This window comes from Muntiacus reevesi, chromosome 16, assembly GCF_963930625.1.
Source record: "Muntiacus reevesi chromosome 16, mMunRee1.1, whole genome shotgun sequence".
NCBI classification, from domain to species: Eukaryota; Metazoa; Chordata; class Mammalia; order Artiodactyla; family Cervidae; genus Muntiacus; species Muntiacus reevesi.
The window spans coordinates 21,006,847-21,031,425 of NC_089264.1; the positions used below are offsets into that span (position 1 = coordinate 21,006,847).

General features: G+C 36.2%; 1 protein-coding gene across 4 annotated transcripts in view; it reads left to right on the top strand.

Moving 5' to 3' along the window:
* The window catches only part of CENPE (centromere protein E), a 74,187-nt gene that overhangs the window by 33,532 nt on the left and 16,076 nt on the right, over positions 1-24,579 (top strand). For 2 of the 4 annotated variants that reach the window (XM_065907360.1, XM_065907362.1), the window contains 17 exons: positions 1,079-1,282; positions 3,135-3,293; positions 5,132-5,422; positions 5,547-5,651; positions 8,821-9,105; positions 9,256-9,414; positions 9,613-9,894; positions 10,324-10,611; positions 11,614-11,772; positions 11,954-12,235; positions 13,257-13,415; positions 14,381-14,671; positions 15,280-15,438; positions 17,897-18,001; positions 19,940-20,158; positions 22,139-22,336; positions 22,994-23,197. In XM_065907360.1, coding sequence (XP_065763432.1) covers positions 1,079-1,282; positions 3,135-3,293; positions 5,132-5,422; positions 5,547-5,651; positions 8,821-9,105; positions 9,256-9,414; positions 9,613-9,894; positions 10,324-10,611; positions 11,614-11,772; positions 11,954-12,235; positions 13,257-13,415; positions 14,381-14,671; positions 15,280-15,438; positions 17,897-18,001; positions 19,940-20,158; positions 22,139-22,336; positions 22,994-23,197 — 3,549 coding nt within the window. The remainder of the gene's footprint in view (positions 1-1,078; positions 1,283-3,134; positions 3,294-5,131; positions 5,423-5,546; positions 5,652-8,820; positions 9,106-9,255; positions 9,415-9,612; positions 9,895-10,323; positions 10,612-11,613; positions 11,773-11,953; positions 12,236-13,256; positions 13,416-14,380; positions 14,672-15,279; positions 15,439-17,896; positions 18,002-19,939; positions 20,159-22,138; positions 22,337-22,993; positions 23,198-24,579) is intronic. The other 2 variants (XM_065907361.1, XM_065907363.1) reach the window with 2 other exon arrangements.

The window sequence follows — 24,579 nt, forward strand, 5'->3', positions numbered from 1 at the left end:
ACTAAACAAAGGATGGTTTGTCTGTATCCACTCTAGAGAAAAAAGAAACTGCTAAAAATACTAATTTGAAGTTTACATAATAGTATGGGGAAATGCATATGATCTACATGAAGAAGAAAAGCTACAATGAATCCTATATATGTAAATTAATTATGATTGCTTTGTTTTAAAAAAGTTAATGGAAAACACTAGAATGAAATATTCCAAAATTCTAATAGTGGGTGTGTTGGTGACATTGATGATATTTTTTCTCTTTATTTTTCATATTTTTTTGTAACATTAATTATAGATCTTTATAAAACCTTTCAAGACATGTGGCCAGTATGGAGTTGAATATTTATTAGACTAGTATAAACTTATATAGTAACAACCTAATTTCATGCCAACAATTGTGATGTTAATCTTAGTCTCCTTTTACCAGGGAGTTCACATTTTAAGTTACATTTGATTAAGACTTATTATGGATAAATGAATTTATATAACATACTTTTCTTAAGCAGTAAGTGAAAATTATATATTAAGAAAAAATGAATTATACTATTATAATATGAGATATATTTCTACCAAAATTACTTTGCCTTCTATATGTATACTTACAATGGTGCATACTTACTACCTCTGAAAATGAAAGTTGGGAATATTCTTATTGGGATTAGGGAATGATTTCCAGCTTTTAAGGAAAGAAATAAAGTGATAGAGCTCAAAGTAGCTTACTTTTTCATAAAATCTGGTTAGCCCATCATGCATAAAGATAATTGTAAATTATCTATAGCTGTTTAGGTAGTTCTTATTAATGATCAGGCACAAGAGCACACACTGGAGCCAGAGCATTGGGTTCAAAACCTGGTTATTCATTGCTGAGTGACCTTGGACAAGTGACCTATCCTCTCTGGGATTATTTCCTCATCTGTCAAATGGAGACAATAATAGTACCTACCTCATAAAGTTATGGTGAAGATTAAGTATGTCAATATATGAAAATATTGCCTGATATATAAGTAATATGTGTTGGCTGTTTTTATTATTATTATTAAAAGTATTATTAACTAAGAAATTCTTTACTGTATTTATATTTTAGATGGTTGGCATAGATAAAAGCCAAAATTTGGAAACCACGAAAACCCAAGCTCTGATTGCGGATGCTGAGGATAATAAGCTAACTGAGCAACAGAGAAAGATACTGTCTTTAATAGAGGAGAAAAATGAACTGCAACAAATGTTAGAGAGTGTTACAGCAGAAAAGGAACAACTGAAGACCGACCTGAGAGAAAACATTGAAATGGTAGGATTCAGCACTGTGTACTTTGCAGTACATTTTTGTCCTTGTGTATTTTAGACTTTTACAGCTTTATTGAGGTATAACTTACATGCCATGTGATAAATGTAACAAATGCAAGTATACAGTCTGATGACTTTTGGCAAATATCTCTACTGTGGACTTCCCATTTTCATCAAGATGTGGAACATCACCTCAGAATGTTCCCTTGAGCCCTGATCTACTCAATCCCAGTCTTAACCTCTGCCCCATATAGTCAACTATCCTTTATGGTTTTTACCTTAATGACTTTGTCTCTTCTAGAAATTCATACAAATAGAATCACATGGCATAAACTCTTTTGTGTCTTCTTTCTGTGTGTGCATGCTAAGTTGCTTCAGTCGTGTCCAACTCTTTGCAACCCGATGGACCATAGCCTACCAGGCTCCTCTGTCCGTGGGTTTCATAAACAAATATTTTTATGAAGTTTTTTTATGTCTCTAGGATAAATATCTAAATGGGATAGCTGAATCATAGGGAGATATATATTTAACTTGCTGAAAATTTACTAGATTGATTTCCAAAGTAATTGTACCATTTTATATTTCTGTCAGCAAATTAAAAGAATTTTGATGACTCCACATCCTCACCAACACTTCGTAGTATTGTGTTTAATTTTAACCATTCTATTGCTTGTGTGCCTCATTGTTTTCATTTACCTTTCCCTTGACTCATTGGAAAAGACCCTGATGCTGGGAGGGATCGGGGGCAGGAGGAGAAGGGGATGACAGAGGATGAGATGGCTGGATGGCATCACCGACTTGATAGACATGAGTTTGAGTAAACTCCAGGAGTTGGTGATGGACAGGGAGGCCTGGCATGCTGCGATTCATGGGGTCACAAAGAGTCGGACACGACTGAACAACTGAACTGACCTGAATAACTATAAAGATATTGGACATCTTTTCATGCTTACTAGCATGAGATTGCTTATTGGCCATTGTTTATCTTTTTATAGATTATTTGTTGTGTCTGTGTTATGTAATACTTTTCAGTCTACAGATCTTTTCCATATTTTCTTAAATTTGTTCCTAAATGCTTCTCTTTTATATATGCTGTTGCAGTTTTTGACTTCATTTTTAATTGTTTATTGTTAATGTTTGCCAATATTTTCAAACCTACTTTAGTATTTTTTCTAAATTTAGAGACAATATGATGTGCCTAGAATGAAATTAATATTTTGAGAAGTTTGCTATGAATCACAGTAGAACCTGATCTTTTGTGTGGTTTTCTATGTTTCTTGGGATTGTCTGTTTGCTTCGAATTACTGACTGTAAATAAGAATACAGACAAAAGTCATATTCACTTATCAGTCTCCGGCTTGAGATGTTTTTGTGACTTAAGAATGTTACTGTTTAAGCTTAATAACTTGGATTAGTCTACCTCATACTACTAAACAGTGCTGCCATTTTGAGCTTGCTATTAAGCAATATATAAAATCAAAGCCATTCCAGCATATGAAAAGACCATAACCATATGTAGATATATAGATAAGTGTCTCATATCATCTGTTGTCAACAAAAGCTCCAAAGTGTCTTTTGGTTTAGGTGTAGAAAATGAGCAAATCTCACATGATAAAATACTAAACCCAGTTCTAATTCTCATGATAGGAATGTAAGGTGAGCAATGAAGAAACAGTATTTAAAAAAGCAGATTCTTGACATTTATATGATTAAAGACTCACTTTTTAAATTAATCTTTTCCAATATAGTTTGCCATGATCTCTTCATTTTTTGGCTAAAGTGAATTCTGATTTTTACCTGATTTCTTAAGTGTAAGTAAGTATTATTTTGATCTCAACTTCTTAAAAAAATCCTAGACCATTGAAAACCAGGAAGAATTAAGAATTCTTGGAAATGAACTTAAAAAACAACAGGATATTGTTGCACAAGAAAAGAACCGTACCATTAAGAAAGAAGAAGAGCTTTCTAGGACCTGTGAAAAACTATCAGAAGTTCAAGAAAAGCTAAAGGAAAAGGTAACTTTTTAAAGTTATCTGCCTGGTCATTTTTCCTGACTAAATTTTTTACTTATATAATAAATTTGATTCCAGCAAACCTAAATTCCAGAAATAACCTCTCAGATGAACAGATCTTAATGGACAGTATTTTGGACAGTTTCAACTCCTACTGAGATGTTAGCTAGCATCCTTTGTGATGATTATATTATTCTGGAGTCTTTAGACGGGGGGAGGCCTTCATTTTTCTAAACAAGTCATTTGGTATATTCGTTCATCGAGTGCTTATTGAGCACTACTGTAGCCAGCCACTCTTCTGGGCTCCTGAGATACACTGGTCAACAAAACAGAGATGCCGCCCCTGTAGCGGTGCTCTAGTCGTGCTCTGAAGTGAGAGTCATCTCTACGGTCAGCCTCTGTATCTGCAGGTTCTGCATCCATGGATTCAACTGGCCATAGATCAGAAATATTCAGAGGAAAATACAGAAAGTTCCAAAAACTGAAACCCAAAATTGCCACACTTGGGCAACTATTTACATAGCGTTTATATTGTATTCAGTAGCATACATAATCTAGAGATGAGTTAGAGTATATGAGAGGATGTGTTTAGGTTATATACAAATAGCTGTCATTTTATAAAAGGGACTTGAGCGTTCATGGATTTTGGTAACTGCAGAGGTCCTGGAACTACTCTTCCGTTGGATAACAAGGTCTGACTGTATTATCACTTAGATATTGTCAATAAGATGCTATTGTAAAATTTGTAGACAAGTCTCAGACTCTGGTAACAATTATATTCCCCAAGAAATTCTAAAATGCACCCACTGAGATCTTTCTGTATATTCTAGAAGCAGTATCACATTCATTACAGATAATATATAGTGATTTCCATGGTGCTTCTGTGTATTTTTTCCTAATATGGGTTCTCTTAATTCTCATCCCTTTTACTATAACCTAATTGAATATGTTAAAACCTAATTTCTATTTCATATTCCTCCTAAAGGAGGGAAATCATTGAGCTTATGTAAAAGTTAATGCTTCATTATTTGCTTGGGCCACTCCATATGGCCCTCACTAGAAATGGAAGTAAATTATTCAAGTTTGTTTTTTTTTTTAATTATTCAAGTTTTTAAGAGACATGGAATTATAGTTATTTGGCACAGTGATGTCTGCATATTTAATTAATCTCTTCTGTTTTTTAGTTTTTCTCATTTTCACATTCTTCCTCGATTAACCTAGTGGCACTATATTAGTTTCCTAGGGCTTTTGTATCAAATTAACATAAACTTAATGGCTTAAAACAACAAGAATTTATTCTTTCACAGTTCTGCGTCTTAGATGTTCACAATCACAGTGTTGGCGGAACCAGACTCCCTCTGAAGGCTCTAGAGAAGAATCCTTTAATTCCTCTTCCTGCCCTTGACTCCCAGCTGACCTTGGTGTTTCTTGGCTTAGAGCTGCATCCCTCCAATCTCTGCCTCCATCGGCACAGGACCTCCTCTGTGTCTCTGTGTGTCCTTTTGTCTCTTAGAAGGACTACTCACATTGGATTTGGGGCCGACCTTAATCTAGGAGGATTCCTTCTCAGTCCTTAACTAATCACATCTACAAAAACCCTCTTTTCAAAGAAGATCAGGTTCTCGGGGTCTGGGTAGACTTGAATTTGGTGTGGGACTCTATTTGACCCACTAGACATTGTACCTAGAAAGTTATTTTACTTTTAATGCCCCTTGTCTGCTTATTTTGGAGTAGTCGACAGGGTTATGATAATGATTATTTCAGTTTGCAAAGTAGATTTTACATAAGAATTCTAAGAGAGTATAGACAAAATAGTAATTATAAAACCTGTATTTCTTAAGAGCCAACAACTGCAAGAAAAACAGCAGCAACTGCTTAGTGTACAAGAAGAGATGAGCGAGATGCAGAAAAAGATGAATGAAATGGAAAACTTAAAGAATGAACTAAAGAACCGAGAGTTAACATTGGAACATATAAAAATTGAGAAGATAGAGTTAGCTCAGAAACTTCATGAAAATTATGAGGAAATGAAATTCATAACCAAAGAAAGAAATGATCTAAAGAAATTACAGGAGTCATTCGAAGTAGAGAGAAATAAGCTTAAAGAACACATAAGAGAGATTGAAGCTACAGTAAGTCATGACCTTTTCTTTCATCTATTAAACATTTCTTTAAAGACTGAGTCAATTGGAAAGGGGGAAGCAGTGTTGGATGATGTTCTTAAAATTATTCTTTAAATTTTACTTCCTAATAAAGGGTCTAGAAACAAAAGAAGAACTACAGATGGCCCACATGCATCTAAAAGAACACCAAGAAACTATTGAAGAACTAAGAAGAAACATTTCTGAGAAGACAGCTCAGGTAATAAATATTCAAAAGAACTTAGAAAGATCCAGTACTGAACTGCAGGAAAAGGTTTGTCCTTTCTTCTCTCCATCCTTTCTTCTCCTCCTTTCTTTCCCTTTTCTTCCTCCTTTGAAGGAACGATAGATAGTGAATGGGTTATGATTCATTCATTTATTGAGTAATATTTGTTGAGTGTTTAATGTATTGGGTACAGTTTGGGTATTGGGTATTGGGTACAGTATTGGGTACTGGATTATAGAAATAAAGTGAGAACAAGGTGGACAGATCCTCTGAAGTCATAGAACTTATTTTGTAGTGGAAAGAGATTATCAATATAAGCAATCAAATGAGCAGGATAATTTGCAATAATAACAAATGCTGTGGAGAAAATGAAACATAAACTAGACCAACCTATGTTAAAAGCCTGTTGTGTGCTAAGTATTGAGACTATGGATATGAATAAGACATTGTTCTTTTTCCCCAATATAAGCATATGAAAAACATTCTCAATTCCAATTTGATAAATGTAGAAATATGATATGCAAAGTTACACAGTAACACTAGTGATTATGGAAAGAGGGAATCAATCTTTACACGTAAAAAATATGTTAAGTAGCATTAGAATTCATCTGAGAATGGGGCCATTAATTTATTGGGATATAATCTACTCAGCTCTGAATTTTCTCCTGTTGTATTTGAGAACTAATATAGAAATGAATCAGTGAAATGAAACTAGTATAGAAATGAATCAGAACTATTATAGAAATGAATCCAAAATCACTGCAGGTAGTGATTGCAGCCATGAAATTAAAAGATGCTTGCTGCTTGGAAGAAAAGCTGTGACCAACCTAGACAACATAATAAAAAGCAGAGTACTTTACCAGCAAAGGTCCATCTAGTCAAAGCTATGGCTTTTCCAGTAGTCATGCATGGATATGAGAGATGAATTATAAAGAAAGCTGAGTGCTGAAGAATCGATGCTTTTAAACTGTGGTGTTGTTGGAGAAGACTCTTAAGATCCCTTGGACTGCAAGGAGATCCAACCAGTCCATCCTAAAGGAAATCAGTCCTGAATATTCATTGCGAGGACTGATGCTGAAGCTGAAACTCCAATACTTTGGCCACCTGATGCAAGGAGCTGACTCCTTGGAAAAGACCCTGATGCTAAGAAAGATTGAAGGCAGGAGGAGAAGGGGACGACAGAGGATGAGATGGTTGGATGGCATCACCAACTTGATGGACATGGGTCTGAGCAAGCTCCAGGAGTTGGTGATGGACAGGGAAGCCTGGCATGCTGCAGTCCATGGGGTCGCAAAGAGTTGGACATGACTGAGTGACTGAACTGAACTGATAGAAAGGAATCATGCAACTGATTGGATTAATAATTTATTGGTAAAGTGTACTTTGGATATAAACTGGAGAAAAAAGAAAATTATGACAGAATATGACTAGCAGTCATGAATAGCTTGAGTAGGAATCAAGGGAAAGTGAGTAAATAGGAGTTTGTGGTCCGTGGTAGACCATGAAGGTTTAAAATCACTTCCGTTGCTATGGAGAGTATCCTTACCTTTTCCCTTTAAAAATTATGACAACAGTGTCTAGATAGAACCCTTAGTATTATATGAATATCGCAAGATCCCAGTGCTTCATGAGGAACCGGAGCTACTTCCTAATGTGAAAGAAGTCACTGATACTCGGCAAACAGTGGATGAACCAGAGCTATTGAAAGAACAATCCAAAACCAAAGATTCAACAACACTAGCAAGGATAGAAATGTAGAGTCTCAGGATGGGTGAAAAACTTCAAGAAAGTCACAAGGAAATAAAATCTCTCACTAAGGAGAGAGAATCTTAAAATGACAATAGAAGCACCTCAGATTGAATGTGACCAACTGAAAGAAGAGATGAGAGAAACTTTGGCTGAAGTAGGTCTCATCCTTTCCTCCCGTTTAATAAGTGCTCTATATTTTATAAGTGAGAGAACATTTATAGTTAAAATATTCCTTCCAGTTTTAAGTATCTCTTAATTACGAAGTGATTGGAAATAGAACAACTAAAAACTGCTCATAAATACTAAGAAACTATGGATAATGAAGGAAAATGTTTTAGGGAAGATAGTTGTTTTCTTAAGTATTGAAAATGATTTAGAAAAAGCAGTGTTAAATTACAGGAAAGGATAAAGTCAAAAACACTGTTTTCTTCCTGTATTTAAACTTATTTCTCCAGTATCCCATAAGGCATTACCATTTCCCTCACTGATCCGGTCAGAAATCTGAGAATCAACCCTACTACTATCCCTTCCTCCCCACTCCCTCTATAATCCAAGAATCAAAACCTTGTTGATTTTAAGGCATGTGCCTATGTGTGAAATCCTCCCACTCTTCTCCATATTCTGTCATCATTTTCTTCTCCAGTTTACATCCAAAGTACACTTTACCAATTAAAGCTAGGATTATTTCTCTCTGGCTTTCCTGCAATAGCCTCCTAACTGGTCTCTTCATTCATTTCATACTTCTGTAATTCATTCCCCAATCTGTGCCAAGGTGATCTTTTCTCCTTAAAACTTTTTAATAGCTTATTATTGCTCTTAAGACCCTGGATCCCAGACCTTGCTGGTTTCTACCCCTGTTTCATCTGCTCTTCCTCCTGTTCATTGTGCTCAGGCGACTCTAGTCGGTTGCTCTTCCCCACCTCGCGGCTTTCGGATGGCCTGGTCTTCCCTCCTGTAGTCTTCCCATACTCCTCTTTGCCTAACAAGTGCTCTCGGCCTTTAGATCTCAGCTGAAGCTTTCCATGCCCCAGGAAGCCTCCCTAATCACTCAGGATAGATTAGGTTTGCCACTGGTACCCCGAAATAACCCACCACCTCTGTTTGGTTAAGATTTGGTATAATATGTATTTTTCCTTCTAAAATGTGTAAGTCTCAAAAAGGCCAATCATGTAAAGTCTCATTTACCATTTCATCTCCAACTTCTAATATCATAGGATACTGACAACACAGTGAATACTCAATAAATGTGTTAAATATCTGAATAATGGAAGAGTGGGTGAGAGGAAATTTGTTCTGGAAACAAGCCATTAAATTCTTGATTTAATTGATATAGAAAGCATCCTTGTTTCTTTTCCCCAAAAGTAAAATAAAGTATCCCTGGGTATCAACTGTATCATTTTATGATTCTCTTTAGATCCAAGCATCTCAAGACAAACAAGAACAGTCCTTCAATATGAAAGAAAAGGACAGTGAAGCTAAGAAAATAATGAATGAGATGGAGCAATTGAAGGAGCCATTCAAAGACTCATCACTACTAAAGCTAGAAATGGAAAAGCTCGAATTGTCTGAAAGACTTCAAGAAAGTCTTGATGAAGTGAAATCTGTAGCTAAGGAGAGAGCTGACCTTCAGAGGCTACAAGAATTTCTTCAATCTGAAAAGAACCAACTCCAAGAAAACCTAAGAGAAATGGCAGCTAAAGTAGGTGTCATTCTTTTTCGTGTGTGTGTGTGTTAATATTCTGTAAGCAAATATCTTGGTAAAAACTAAACCTTTGGGGAAAAGGAATTAGTTACCATGTAATGATTATAATGTTTTCAAATTTTCTTGCAATTTCCTTTAATAATAAAGCAACTAGAAACCGAAGAGAAACTTAAAGTTGCTCATTGTCACCTAAAAGAACAAGAGGAAATTATTGGTAAACTGAGAGTGGATCTATCAGAGAGAGAAACTGAAATATCACACATTCAACAGAAATTAGAAACAGCAAATGATGAATTACAGAGAAAGGTAAAATGGGAGTAAAGGAGCAGGGGGAACCAATTTAAGGGAGGTAGCTAACTAGAGTACAAAGACTACTGTTTACTTACTAAATTGTTTTAGAAAGCATCCTAAATTTTTTTCCTTCAAAAAATATATATACATTTATAAGCACATGTTTTTATGTGTGTTTGCGTGCAAGTATATTTTTGGCTTTTTCTTTTTTAGACGCAAGAGCTTTATGAGAAACAGTTTATTACCATCAAAGAAATCAGTGAGACTCAGGAAAAAATGAGTGAACTGGAACAATTAAAGGAACATCTCAAAGCCAAAGACTCATCACTACAAAGAAAAGAAAGCGAGAGGCTCGAGTTGACCGGAAACCTTCAGGCGAGTCAAGAAGAATTAAAAACCGTCGTTAAGGAAGAAGACGAGCTGGAAAGGGTGCAGGAGGCCCTTCCAAAGGAAACAGACCAACTCAAAGAAAGCACTAAAGAAATTGTAGCTGATGTAAGTTTCCCTCTTGTGATGTTTTTTGGTTATAAAAGTAGTGTTAAGGTGATAATGGTAATGTTCACTGTTAAGTTAGATTCATTTTCCTCTAATCATAAAGGAACAGAAAATCAAAGCAGAACTAAAAGCTACTTACATTCTTCTGAAGGAGTACCAAGAAACCATTAATGCATGGACTAGTTCAGAGAAGACAGATCAAGGCACAGATATCCAGAGAGTCTTAGGGAATTCAGATGCTGACAGGCAAATGTAGGTCTTGTGTTGTTTGGAAAATGACATCCGATTATTGTGTTCTTCATATCCCTTAAGGAAGAAAATAATACGTATGTTAAACTAAAATAGGAAGATGATTGCCATAATTTTAGAAATAGTTCTTTTTCCTAATAAATTCTGCCTATGTCCTAACTTGCTTTATAATTTTCTCAGATTCAAGAACTTCAGGAAGAAGAGCATCAACTTCTTGAGATGAAAGATGTCAGTGAGACTTGGGAAAAAATATGTGAAATGGAAAACTTGAAGAAGCAACTTGAGGCCCAAAAGTCAACTCTAGAAAATACAGAATGGGAGAACATCAAGTTAACTCAGAGACTCAATGAAAATATTGCAGAAATAAGATCTGTTACAAAAGAAAGAGATGACCTTAGGAATATGGAGGAGACTCTCAAAGTAGAAATAGACCAGCTCAAGGAAAACCTAAGAGAAACAACAAGTAGAGTGAGTTACCATCTTTCACCCAACTTGTAAATGTGAAATCGTGTCCTAAAAGAACTGTGATTGATAGAGTTGGTAGAGATGTAAAAGTGGTCCAACCCATGGGGAAAAGTGGAGGGATGCATATATGGTGGTGGTGGTTCAGTCCTACTCCTTGCGACCCCATGGACTGCAGCACGCCAGGCTTCCCTATCCTTTACCATCTCCTGGAGCTTGTTCAAACTCATGTCCATTGAGTTGGTAATGCCATCCTACCATCTCATCCTCTATCATTCCCTTCTCCTGCCTTCTGTCTTTCCCAGCATCAGGGTCTTTTCCAGTGAGTTGGCTCTTCAAATCACATGGCCAAAGTATTGGAGCTTCAGCTTCAGCATCAGTCCTTCCAGTGAATATTCAAGGTTGATTTCCTTTAGGATTGACTAGTCTTGATCTCCTTGCTGTCTGAGGGACTCTCAAGAGTCTTCTCCAATACCACAGTTCAAAAGCATCAATTCTTCCTTGCTCAACCTTCTTTATGGTCCAAATCATATCCATACATGACTACTGGAAAAAACAAAGCTTTGACTATACAGACTGTTGTTTGCAGTAACCCCCAAAATCCAGTTATTGCTGTTTATCTGCACACATTAGCATAATTGTGCAAAGATGTTTATAGACAGATATTCATTGCAGCAAGTTGCAATAACAAAATAAAGCAACCCCCCTCACCAATAGGAAAAATCCTCACTGTCCATTAGACTGGTTGAACAAAAATACAGCACATTCAGACCATGGAATACCAATCCATAGATAAACAATGAGATAGAGCTAATTAAAAAGTTTCCGATGGGAAAAAGGAGTAAGAGTATCTGGAATATATTGACATCCAGAAGTTACTTTTAAAGGATGAGAACTGAGAGGCCCAAGGAGGGAGGAGAATTTTTTACTTCTTACCCTATGCCTTTCCTACGTATTGTTGAATTGTATTATTCTGAATGTATTATTTTTCTTTCTCTAATAATAAAGGACCTGGAAAGACAAGAGGAACTAAGAACTGCCCAAATGAATCTGAAAGAGCACCAAGAAACTATCGATAAACTCAAAGGAACTGTTTCAGGGAAGATAGATGAAATATCAAATATCCAAATGAATTTAGAAAACACAAATACTGCCTTAAAAGCACAGGTATTTCTTATAATATCTAACTAATTGAGAGTTTGAATCAGGTCTTTTGTGTTATGAAACAGGGCATGAGTTTGCCAAATGCTGAAGATAAGTAGAGATTTTCCTATTCAATTTAGAAACTATTTTTTAGCTTTCTCTCTGTATCTGTCTATATCCTAACTTACTGTTTGATTATCTCAAGGTCCAAGAACTTCAGGAGAAAGAACATCAACTTCTTAAGGTAAAAAATGATCTCAGGGAAAATATGTATCAAACAGAGCAACTGAAGAAGCAATTAGAGACTCAGAATTCCATCCTGGAAAGCATAGAAACAGAGAAGTTAAGGTTGACTCAGAAACTCCATGAAAATGTTGAAGAAATAAAATCTGTTACTAAGGAAAGAGATGACCTAAGAAGAATGGAGGGAACCCTCAAAGTGGAGCGAGATCAACTCAGGGAAAGCCTCAGAGAAACAAAAGCTAAAGTAAGTTATACTCATTCCTCTTGCCAGCAAGTTAATGTGATGTTTTCCTTATATCAGTGAATCCTTCTTTGAAATGAGTGGTGCTTTTGGTGAGAGTTAACAGGATACAACCTTTTAGGCAGGTAATTTGGTATTATTTTTGAAAATTTTAAATTCTGTAACCAGCATTTTCTTTATGGGTTTTACACTGCATGTACAGTTGCTCATTTGTTAAGATAAAGAAAAAATAAATATGTGTTTGTGTGCGTGTGTATTCATAACACATACATATAAACATACATGCCATAAAGTTGTTCGTTACAGCAATTTGTGATTTAAAAAAAGATAGGAAATAACCTAAATGTGCATCACAAGGAAACCGGGTAAATATAAGCAATATGTCCCAGGTGTGGAGAAGGAAATGGCAACCCACTCCAGTATTCTGGCCTGGTGGAGGAGCCTGGTGGGCTATGGTTCATGGGGTCACAGAGAGTGGGCCACGACTGGTCACATGTCCAGGTGGCAGAGTGGTAAAAGAATCCACCTGCCCATGCAGGAGACGCTGGAGATGCAGGTTCAAGGCCTGGGTCGGGAAGATCCCCTGGAGGAGGACATGGCAACCCAGTCCAGTATTCTTGCCTGGGAAATCCCATAGACAGAAGACCTGGTGGGCTACAGTCCATGGGATCGCAAAGAGTTGGACGCAGCTGAGCGACTGAGTGTGCACATAGAGTATACATGCAACCCTTAAAGAAATGAAGTAGATTTGAATGTTCTAATATGAAAGCCCAAAGTAAACTTTAGGGGGAAAAGCAGGTTGTAGAAGAACACATGTATAGCATGTTTGCCTCTGAAAAATGTGAGTACATTGTGGGGAGGTGAGGCCAGAGGAAGGGAAAACCTACAATTTTCTAATAACCTCAAAGATGTGGAGGAAGAAATAAGAAATTTATCATTTTTACTAAGAAAATATCACTTTCATTAAAAAGAAAGTAGTTAACACTAAGCTATGTTTTTGGGGTTTTTTTCTCTATTAATTAAGGATCTGGAGAAACAAGAAGAACTAAGAATAGCTCACTTGCATCTGAAGGAGCACCAGGAAATTATTGATAAACTCAGAGGGATTGTCTCTGAGAAGGCAGAAGAAATATCAAATATGCAAATGGATTTAGAAAATTCAAATGCTAAATTACAAGAAAAGGTACTGAGGGGGTCATGGGGCTTATGTGTTCAAATACCCAATATATTCCTAGAATAAAAAGCAATGCCTAAAATCCTTGAGGGATATAAAACACTTCAGCCATATTAGAAAGCAGCTTGGTAGTTTTTACTAACCCTGAACCATATACCTGCTTGTGGCCCAGAATTTTCTTTCCTTGGGTATGTACCTAAGGAAAAAGAATGCACTCTTCCACATAAAGACATACAGAAATGCTCACAACAGCTGCAATCATAATTGCGAAGAACTGAAAGCGACCCATATGCCTATCAACAGGAGAATCGATATTTACATTGTGATGCATAAGTTTAAAAGTAGGCAAGCGAGCCTATGTTTGCCACAGGGGAAGAGTGAGGGGAAAGGATAGTTAGGGAGTTTGGGATGGACATGTGCACACTGCTATATTTTAAATGGATAACCAACAAGTTCTTATTGTATAGCACAGGGAACTCTGCTCAGTGTTACGTGGCAGCCCGGGTGGGAGGGGAGTTTCGGGGAGCATGGATACATGTATGTGTGTGGCTGACTCCCTTTGCTGCCCACCTGAAACTGTCAGAACATTGTTAATCAGTTTTACTCCAATATGAAATGTTTAAAAGACAAAAAATAAAAATTTTAAAAAGCAGACAAACTGGTCTGGGATTGAAAAAGGTAAAAATAGTGATTTATTCTAGGAAGAGCATACAGGTAAAGTAAGTGTTCTATATTTTGATCTGAGTTTTAGTTACATAGCTTTCTGCATATGTTAAGTATAGCTGAGCTATATACGTGTAAGATTATATGTATAGTCATGTATATTATATCACAAAAGATACTATTATCCTGTATGAAATTATACAGCACATTAATGAATAAAATGGGATAACTATTGTCTTAGTCAGTTTAGAAACTATTCTTAATCCTTCCCTAAAAAGTGATCTAATTAATCCTAACATGATTGTCTTAAGGTCCAAGAACTGAAAGCAAATGAACAGCGGCTTTTTAAGTTAAAAGAGGAAATTAGTGAGACCCAGAAAAAAATGTCTGACATTGAGCAACTGAAGAAGGACTTTAAGTGCCAGAGTTTAACTATGAATAAAATAGAAATGGAGAACTTAAATTTGGCTCAGAAACTTCACGAAAGCCTTGAAGAAATGAAATCTGTAATGAAAGAAAGAGATAACCTAAGGAGAGTGGAAGAGACTCTCAAACTGGAGAGAGACCTACTGAAGGCAGACCTGCAAGGAACCACAGCTAGGGTGAGCTGTCCTCCTCCTTCCTGCCAGATGACTGTTTCTACTCTAGGAAGGTTGAAAATAATTGATGCTGTTGATGAAAATTAAATGTTATAACCTTTCAGGGAGGCAGTTTGACAATAGCATTTTAAAAATGTATCAACATATACATTTGCTACAGCAGTTCCACTTGTAGAAATCTGTCCTACCAGTATATTCACATATATGGACGGAAATACCACAGCATTCACTGCAGCACCATATGTGATGAACAAAATCAGAAACAATCCAAGCGTCTGTCAATAAGGCACTGGATAAGTGGGGCTCGTCTGTATAGTGGAAAACCAAGCATAAGAATAGGACACTCTTTACATGATACTGATTTAGAAAAATATCCAGATGGTATGAAATGTGAAAAATAAGTTTCAGGGTTCAGCATGTTACAGGACTGGGATGGGTGAGGCTAGGGTCAGGGACTTAGACTTTATGTCCTTCTGAACTTTTGTAATTTGGCAGTGGCATGTTGGTTATTTCTAGCTATGAATATGTATTTTTTAAGATTTGGTTTAGCTAGTTCATTGTTAAGAAAAGGTAATGTGCCTTTATCTCATATTTCTCTTCTGATAACAAAGGAACTGGAAACACAAGAACAACTAAAAATTGCTCATATCCATTTGAAAGAACACCAAGAAACTATCGATAAATTGAGAGAGAGAGTTTCAGAAAAGACATCTCAAATTTCAAATATTCAAAAGGATTTAAATAAATCAAAAGATGAATTACAGAAAAAGGTATGTGTTGTTTTGTCCTTTGGGGGAACATGTGCATGCTAAGTCACTTCAGTCGTGTCCCAACTTTTTGCAACCCCATGGACTGTAGCCTGCCAGGCTCCTCTGTCCACGGGATTCTCCAGGCAAGAATACTGAAGTGGGTTGCCATTCCCTACTCCAGGGGATCTTCCTGATACAGAGATTGAACCCTTGTCTCTTCTGTCTCCTGCGTTGGCAGGCACATTCCTTACCACTAGCACCACCTGGGAAGCCCTTAACTCTGGGGGAATAACTGTCCAAAATTATTTATGAAATGAGAAAGGACATAGATATCAGTATAGATGTATATGTATGTATACCATAAATAGACACTATTTTACTTTCTTTAAGGAATTCTGTTTGTATTCTAACTTGTTTTATAATTATGTCAAGATACAAGAACTTCAGAGAAAAGAGCTTCAACTTCTTAAAATGAAAGAAAATGTCAGTAAAACTCATAAAAAAGTGAATGAAATGAAACAATTGAAGAAGCAGTTTGAGGCCCTAAATTTATCTATGCAAAGTGTGGAAATGGATAACTTGCATTTGACTAAGAAACTTTATGAAAGCCTTGAAGAAATAAGAATTGTAGCTAAAGAAAGAGATGAGCTGAGGCAGATAAAAGAGTCTATCAAAATGGAAAGGGACCAATGCAGAGAAAAATTAAGAGACCTGATAGCTAGAGTGAGTTCAGAATCATTCCCTATCTAGTACCTATAAGAATCAAGTTTTTTTTGGAAAGAGTGACAATATTTTGTTGTGTGTTTATGTTTACCAACAGTAAAGGATAATGAAGGAAATTTAATTATAGTTTTCACACAAATAGAAAATGCAGTTTTAAAAAGAAGCCAAAATATTGTTCAGAAAATACCACTTCTTTTATTATTAAGAACTTTTTTAATAGAAGTATAGTAGATATACAATATTATATGTTGTAATACACAGTATAGTGATCCACAGTTTTTAACGATTATACTCCGTTTATAGTTACTGTAAAATATTGTCTATTCTCCAAACTGCACAGTATTTCTGGGTAGCTAATTTTATGCATAACAGTTTGTACTCTTAATCCCTTAGCCGTGTATTATCCCTTTGCCCTTCTCTCTCCCCTCTGGTAGCCACTAGTTTTTTCTCTATATTTGTGAGTTTGCTTCCTGTTTGTTACATTCATTAGTTATATTTTTTAGATTCCACATGTAAGTGATATCATACAATATTTGTCTTTATCAGGCTTATTTCACTTAGCATAATACCCTCAAAGTCCATCCCTGTTCTCTGCAAATGGCAAATAGTAGTTCCTTTTTTATGGCTGAGTAGTATCCCATTGTGTATGTGTCCCCCATCTGTTCATCTGTTGATGGATATCTGAGTTGCTTCAGCATCTCGACTATTGTAAACAGTGCTGCTATGAACAGTGGGGTACATGTATCTTTTCAAATTAGTGTTTTTGTTTTTCAGAAAATACTTTTTAATTCTCTGGTTTTAAACAAACAAAAAATGTTAAATAAGACTATTTCCTTCACTGTAGTCTTTTAAAGGATTTCTAAGCCAAGAAATCGCATTATTCTCAGTGGAGAAATATCTGAAGGATTAGATTTATAAAAGATTAAATGTCTCATTTCTAAGCTTTTGCCTGGTAGAGTTTTAAACATAGGCTCTTGTTAGTGAGTTTTAAAGGAAAAAAGACGAGTATAAATGAGGAAATTCTTGTAATATGTATTTATAAATATTCACATATGTTAAAGAACCTGAGTCACTATAAAATTCAGACAAATAAGAAATTGTATAAAATCTATAAAAAATCATTTTTATTCTCATATTTCATTTTCATGTTCATCATTATCTTCTAGTAAAGAAATAAAGTGGAAAGTAATATCATTTGTAATCTTAGAAATATCAGACACTTGGAAATCATCTTTAGTGGCCCTAGCTAAATTTATAAAGAGACTTAATTCATTCAACAAATATTTATTGAACAATATTTTATTTTGCACTTTTAATCAGAAATACAAAATATAAACAGCGTATGAGTTTTCTGTTCCAAGGTTCTGCAAAGAATATATCAGCAGGACTTAGAACACCATAAATAATATACTTGGTTTTGCTTGCATATCGAGTTGGCAGCAGTGATTCTAAAGCAGAGATATGGAAGAGTAGGAACCAGAAATATATCTAAAATCCAATTTCAACTATAAGTAGTAAAGGAACAGATCCTATCTTTCAAAATTAAGTGGTTTTGCCACTTTTTCCAATGGCTTGAGGTCACCCACTTAGGACTTACTGTTATTTATTTTCTGAGCATTTTTAAGACTACTTTTAAGTTAGATGTGTTATGTTTAATTCTATTATTGAAAAGATATAAAAATGTAATTAAAGTATATGATTAGACATATGTGAATATAGTTACAGCTAACATCTTGCTGATTTCTTTATATCAAAGCAGGATCAACAGAACCACAAAGAGGTAAAATATGAAAAAAAGTTACTATGTGATGGAAACCAACACCTTATAGGAAGCCTGAGAGAAAAGTGCTTTAGGATAAAAGTAAGTGTTCTCCTATTCAAATTACGAATGAATATTTGTACACTTCCAGAGGTCTAACGTGGATTGAATGGATAATGCTCAGTACTCTTCTAAACTTTATAATCTAGCACTAGTATATATATGTATACATAGATACACGCATACACCACACACACACAAAACAGAGGAGTTTGTGATCATAAGGCTTCCCTGGAAAGGTGGTATTTGAGCAAGTACCTGAAAGAGGTAAAGGACCAAGCCACACAGGCCTGTATCCAGGGAAAGAGCAGTATAAGCGGAGGGAACACCAGGTACAAAGCTTCTGAGACAAGCTTGCTTGGTGGGTTCCAAGATCTTCAGGAAGGAGGACAGCCAGTTAGATGTGAGGACTGGAGTTAATGAGGAAGAGGCAGGCTGTGGGGCTTTAAGCAGACTGCGGGCTTACTCTGATTAAGATGGAGATCTCTTGAGAGAGATGATCTGACTTAGATTTTAAAGAAATGGCTCTGTTAGGTTGAAAATGAGTGGAAGCAGGAGGACAATTGAAAGACTAATTCCAGTAATCCAGGCAAAGGTGATAGTGGCTCAGCCCAAAGAGTTAGCAGTGGAAGTGGTGAGAAAGTGTTTGAATTCTGAATACATACTAAGGGTAAAGCCAACAGGATTATTGTCACCCCTGTTAAAACGCAGCCCCTAAAAACTGTTTGTGTTGCTTATGGCTATATCACTTAGCACAGTTGCCGACAGAAATCAGCGTTGAGAATGCCTTTTTTAAAACTACAAATGAATGACGTACAGTGCTGCTCCATGCCATAATATGATTCATTCTAAGACTAAAGACAGCATCCCCCCTCCAACATCCACAGATTAATGAACATGTATCTAGCTCTAGCTTTTCCTTAAATTATTTTAAAAAAAAAAAAAAAAAAGAATTCATTGTGGTCAGCAGCCCCTTCCATAATTTTAACACCCTAAACTAAACATATTATTTATTACATGACTGGAGCAACTTGATGTTCCTCCACCTGAACTCTGACCAAGGGTTCACCTGCCTGGACTCTCATCATTTGTATTTATGGGCCCTGGCTTGTTGTCTTCCATATGCAGGCACTGTACTTACCTCATGGATAGATTTCATTGTTCCATTTAGAAACAGACTGAGACTCAGAGGAAGTTTAGTGGTTGCCCAAGTTCACATAGCTAGTAAATTAGGAGAATGAGGATTTGAAATCAAGTCTGACAAAGTATAAAACTTGGGCATAGAAGCATCTTTACAAATATAATTTTTACTTCTTTTAAAATAATGTCTATATATTTTATAGATTGCATAGATTCAGATATCATTTAATATTTGATCCCCTAGAAAACTCTGGGGCAGTTATTGTAATCTCATTTTATAGTAGTGAAATGGCTCAGTGTTTCCCCAGTCAGCAAGTGGCAGAGCTGGAATCTATGCTCAAACTCTGATAAAAGGTTAGAAAACTTGAACTCTAGGCAAATAATAGAAATGTGTGAAGAAGCTCCACCAAATAGACAAATAATTAGTTTGATTCTTGGTCACGTATCTGCTCACACATACTGCCCACTGTAAATATAAAACAGCATTCAGACTTGAGCTACAGTACATACTAGATTGAATTCATTCAAATTTCCCTTCAGACTTTATATAAACAAATGCTCCTTCAGATCATGGATGTTCAAAAGACCAAAAGAAAATGCATCAAATGATAACAATGATTGTTTCTGATTTTCTTTGTTATATTTAATTTTTTTTTAATTTCCACAGTAATTTTTATAATCCAAAATCAATAATAAGTTTGCTTTTGTTTTTTAAACACAAAGATCATAATTTATTTTCCTCCTACAAGAAGAAGTAAATCTTTTTGTTACTGTTCCAGGGCTGGGACTATTTCTTGTTAAAATGAATTGGTACATTGAATAAATTCTAATTTTCTTTAGGAACTTCTTAAGAGATACTCAGAGATGGATAATCACTATGAATGTTTAAATAGATTGTCTCTTGACTTGAAGACGGAAATTGAAACCCAAAAAGAGCTTTCAGTTAGAGTAAAAGCAAACCTCTCACTTCCATATCCACAAACCAAACAAATCCAGAAACTCCTCACTGCAAACCAGAGGTATTCCATGGAATTTCACAGAGTCGTGATGAAACTTCAGGTACCATCTTTTTAAGTAATATCTGTAAAAACTGGTGTAAATTTATATTACAAACTAACGTGTTTCAGTCCTACCTTGACAGGTTGGCCTGTCGTGCTGTAGTCCATGGGGTTGGAAAGAGTCAGACACAGCTTAGCAATAGACTTGTTACTTTTTTCACTTTTTGAGAGTTAGCATATTTGCTATGTAGCATATTTACTATTAAATTGAAGATTGCATGGGTCTAAGAATAGTGTGTTCAAGACCCTCAGTGCACCTAGGACCTGTGTTTCAACAAAACCTGAACTTTGCCTGTGGACCTAGACACTGTCCAGGTATTTAGGAGATAGATGTGAACAGCATCTCAAGAACCTCATAGTGAGTGAAGCAGACATATAAACAGGTAATAAGCACTGTTATAGAAGTATGTTTAAATTGTATGACATACCAGATAAAAAGTTAGAGAAGATAAGACTGTAGTGGAAGACAGACTTAAGCGATAAAGCTTGGAGTTCATTTTGTAGATGAGGCAGAGCCATTGGATAGTTATTTTAAGGTGCTGGCAGTGGCATGATCAGGTTATTATTTTAGATACTTCCCTATAGACAAAGAAGAAATGAGTTTGTGGCCAGAAACAGCTGCACTGGGTCCAGAGAAGCTGTACCAAGCGACAGCACTGCTTGGGAAGGGTTCTTGGGGATGAGGGGACAGACCTCTGACAGCTCGAGATAGCAGTCCATGTGATTGACGGTCGCAGTAAGGGAGAGAAGTTTAAAACGAGAATCAAGATTCAGGCTTAGCCAGGTTTGTAGACAGTGTTACCATTAACAAATAAAGAGGGGAAGAGATTAGGTGTTCAGTTTGAGATGTTTTGAGGTAGAAATACCTGTGACAGAATGTTTAAGAAGTGAGACCAAGTAAACATTCAGTTGAGAGTCTGAGGCTTGTCAGGGGAAATGTCAAGGCTAAAGATAAAGATTTGGGATTTATATAGGTGATACATTGCACAACATCTGTGAGTAATGTCTCCCAGAAAGCATAGTAGAGGAATAAGAGATTGGAGATCCAATAAGCACTTCAGAAGGGATAAGTCTTGAAGAGACAGTAGCAGAAAAGAGCAGCTCATGGGTTCAAGGTCAGAAAAAGTCAAAGTGACGGAAGAGAACCAAGCAGAAGTGCCATCACTGAAGTCAGTGAAAGAGTATGCCAAAGATGAAGTGGTCAAGAGGGCAGATGTGTCAGCCGGCATACGGACTGGAGAGATGCCCCCAGTTTGTTGATAATAGAGCTCACTGGTGACCTCTGCCAGCCTGGTTTCAGTTGAGTGGTTAAGGAAGAGGCTGAATTACAAGAGATTAAGGAATGGTGGAAGTTAGGGGAAGTGGGGAACTGGTATCTGGCCTTCCTATTTGGTAAATTGCCCTCCAGGCCCTGATACTCTTCCACCCACCCTGGTAATCAAATATCCAGAACTTACTAAAGAGATCCTTGCAGCATATGGTATTCAAATTATCATCATCTTAAAGCCAGACATCTAAATACGCTTGACAAGTAAATCTTGAGACATGTCATACCCATTTTTGTTACCCGGTCAAGGTAGGCAGAAGATGTTGAAAATGATCTCAGGTATCTAGCTGGGAAACCTAGGTGGTTGATGATATAATTAACCAAAGAGAGGATAATAGACATAGACGGATTTCTAGGGAAAGGAATCATGTACATTTTAAGCCTATTGAAATTGAGGTGATTGTGGGACATCTATGAAGTGTATTGCAGGAGGAAGTCAGAAATACAGAACTAGAGAGAGGCCTGGAAGTTATCCTGCCAAGTTGCTAAGAAGAGAAAATTGAGAACAGAGTGGCTCTTTCCTTATTCCTGACTTAACCAGGGAACATAGATAAACAAGAAATGCCATCCTGCCTCATAGTCTCAGGGCTTTAAAACTTCCTCTAAACATGGTACAAGTTTCATTTCCCAATTTGTTTTATGTTTCTCTGCAAGTATGTGCTAAGCTATGTTGCAAGGACAAAGGAAGAACAACATGAATCCATCAATAAATTTGAAACGGCTTTTATTGATGAAGTGGAAAAGCAAAATGAACTGCTGATGGAAATGCAGCACCTTCAGCAAGATTATGATGTACCACCCGGAGAATCAAGGGACCTCAAATTGAACCAGAACATCGATCTACATATCGAAGTATAATTTGTTTAAAATGGGTTTAACTAGATGTCAAGCCTTTTATCAAGTCGAAAAGTACCTTTGCATATATTTAGAGTCATTTTTACTTACCAAAAATTAAAAATCAGTTGCAGAATGACAACTGGCGAGGTGTGAAGAGTGCTAAATAATAGTGTAGCATCCTTTCAGAACCCCAAAGATACAGAAAATAGATGTAATATCATCCAGTGGGAATTCATGGAACCCCAGAATAAGTTTCCAAATGCCTTCTAAAGCTTCCTAGATCTATGACTGGCAGTCAGAAACATTTTCATTACAACAACTCCACATGAAATGTCCTACTCAGCAGTATGAGGCCAGCATCCAATTTCCAATACCATGTGCAGCCTGTTATGTGCACAAAAAGCAACATCCAGAGACAGTTCATACATTGTGATAATTTAGTCATAAATTTATAGTTTTGAGAGACTTTAATTTGAGCAAAATTTGTAGACTTGCCTTTGTTGCATAGGTTGTACTGCCAAAATTTTATTATCAATAACTAAAGTTTTAAATTAAAATTACATTTACTTTAAAATATTAAGAATAAAGTTCAGTAAGGTGTTTTTCCCTTTTTATGGTATTTAGATTAAAACTTTTCTAATGTTCAGGTGATTCAATGCTTATTTTTCACAGGAAATTCTTAAGGATTTTTCAGAAAGTGATTTCCATAGCATAAAGACTGAATTTCAGCAAGTACTAAGTAATAGAAAAGAAATGACTTGGTTTTTGGAAGAGTGGTTGAATGCTCATTTTGATATAGAAAAGCTTAAAAATGTCATCCAGGAAGAAAATGATAGTATTTGTCAAGTGAATAACTTCTATCATAAGAAAATAACAGTAAGTAGTAATTTTCTTGTGCTACCTCTTTCTTCTTCTTTTAAGTATTTTCTTAAAATTTATTTGCATGTGCTTTGTGAAAAAAGTTGACTGTAAAACATCTTCTGCCACTAATGTATTATGCTTCCTTAGGATAATTAAAGATATATTTATACTTGTAAAGAAGATAAAATCTTGCTGTGTAGCAATCAATTTTTTACACACAAAATCTTCTTGCCGTTTTCCTCTTTCTATTCTCACTTTGGGCTGCTTCTGTAGGAACTGAGCCTTTTTTCCAAGCAGCCTCTGACAATGTGAGCCATGAGCCTGTTTCAGGAAACCCCTGGACAAGCCTGGTCAGGTGCTTCACTAGTAAGGCCTCACATGCTTTTCATCTCAGCGGTGTCACTGTCACATGCCCGGATCCTTCAGCTTTGATGTTCACGCTGTGGTTTGTGATCATCGTTCCAAAGGTGACCAGCCCTAGGGAACAGATTCATAAGAGCCAACATCACTTTCAGTCAGTTTATTGTTCCACCTTTTACCGATCGGAATATTCATTCTACTTTCTGAAGTAATCCCTATCTCGTATACCTAGAAAAATATGCAGTAATCAGAAAATCACTTGTTACTGCATGTAATCAATGGAGAAGGCAACCCACTCCAATATTCTTGCCTGGGAAATCCCATGGAGAGAGGAGCCGGGTAGGCTACAGTCCCTGGGGTCACAAGAGTCGGACACAACTTAGTGAGTAAACCACCATAAGTAATTGCAGAGGGACCTGGATTAATATTACAGTGTGGAATATTAGCTTCATCTGGAAACAATACTTTAATCATATTGAAATATAAAAAATGTTTCTAAAAAGAATAATTGCCTGTGACTGGATTGTTCATCCATTTGTTAAATACTCCAAGCTAGCAAAATAGTAAATGAGTTGTTTCAAAAAAAAAAAAAAAGTTCACAGTCAATGGAGAAATGCATAGCCAGTGTTTGGATAAGGTAATCTCCACATAATTAAGTGTTGTGCTTGTAATGTTGAATGCCCAGTTGTGACCAAAAAGTAGGAGTTCCTCCAACAAGGTCCTACTGTTCTGCACAGGGAACTGTACTCAATATTTTGTAATAACCTGTAAGGGAAAAGGATCTGAAGAAAAAATAAAATAGGTACAGATGTATAACTGAATCACTTTTCTCTTCACCTGAAACTAACACAGCATTGTAAATGAATTACACTTCAATGAAAAAAGAAAGTAGGGACTCTTGCAATGAGTATCAGCATAGATATGTGGCTTCCTCCAGCACCCTGAAAGAAGAAGCTGGTAATTCTATATAGTGTGAGGTCCTAGTTGAGCGCTATGGAGCATCCAGGATGCTGGTAAGAACACAAGTAATTTAGGAT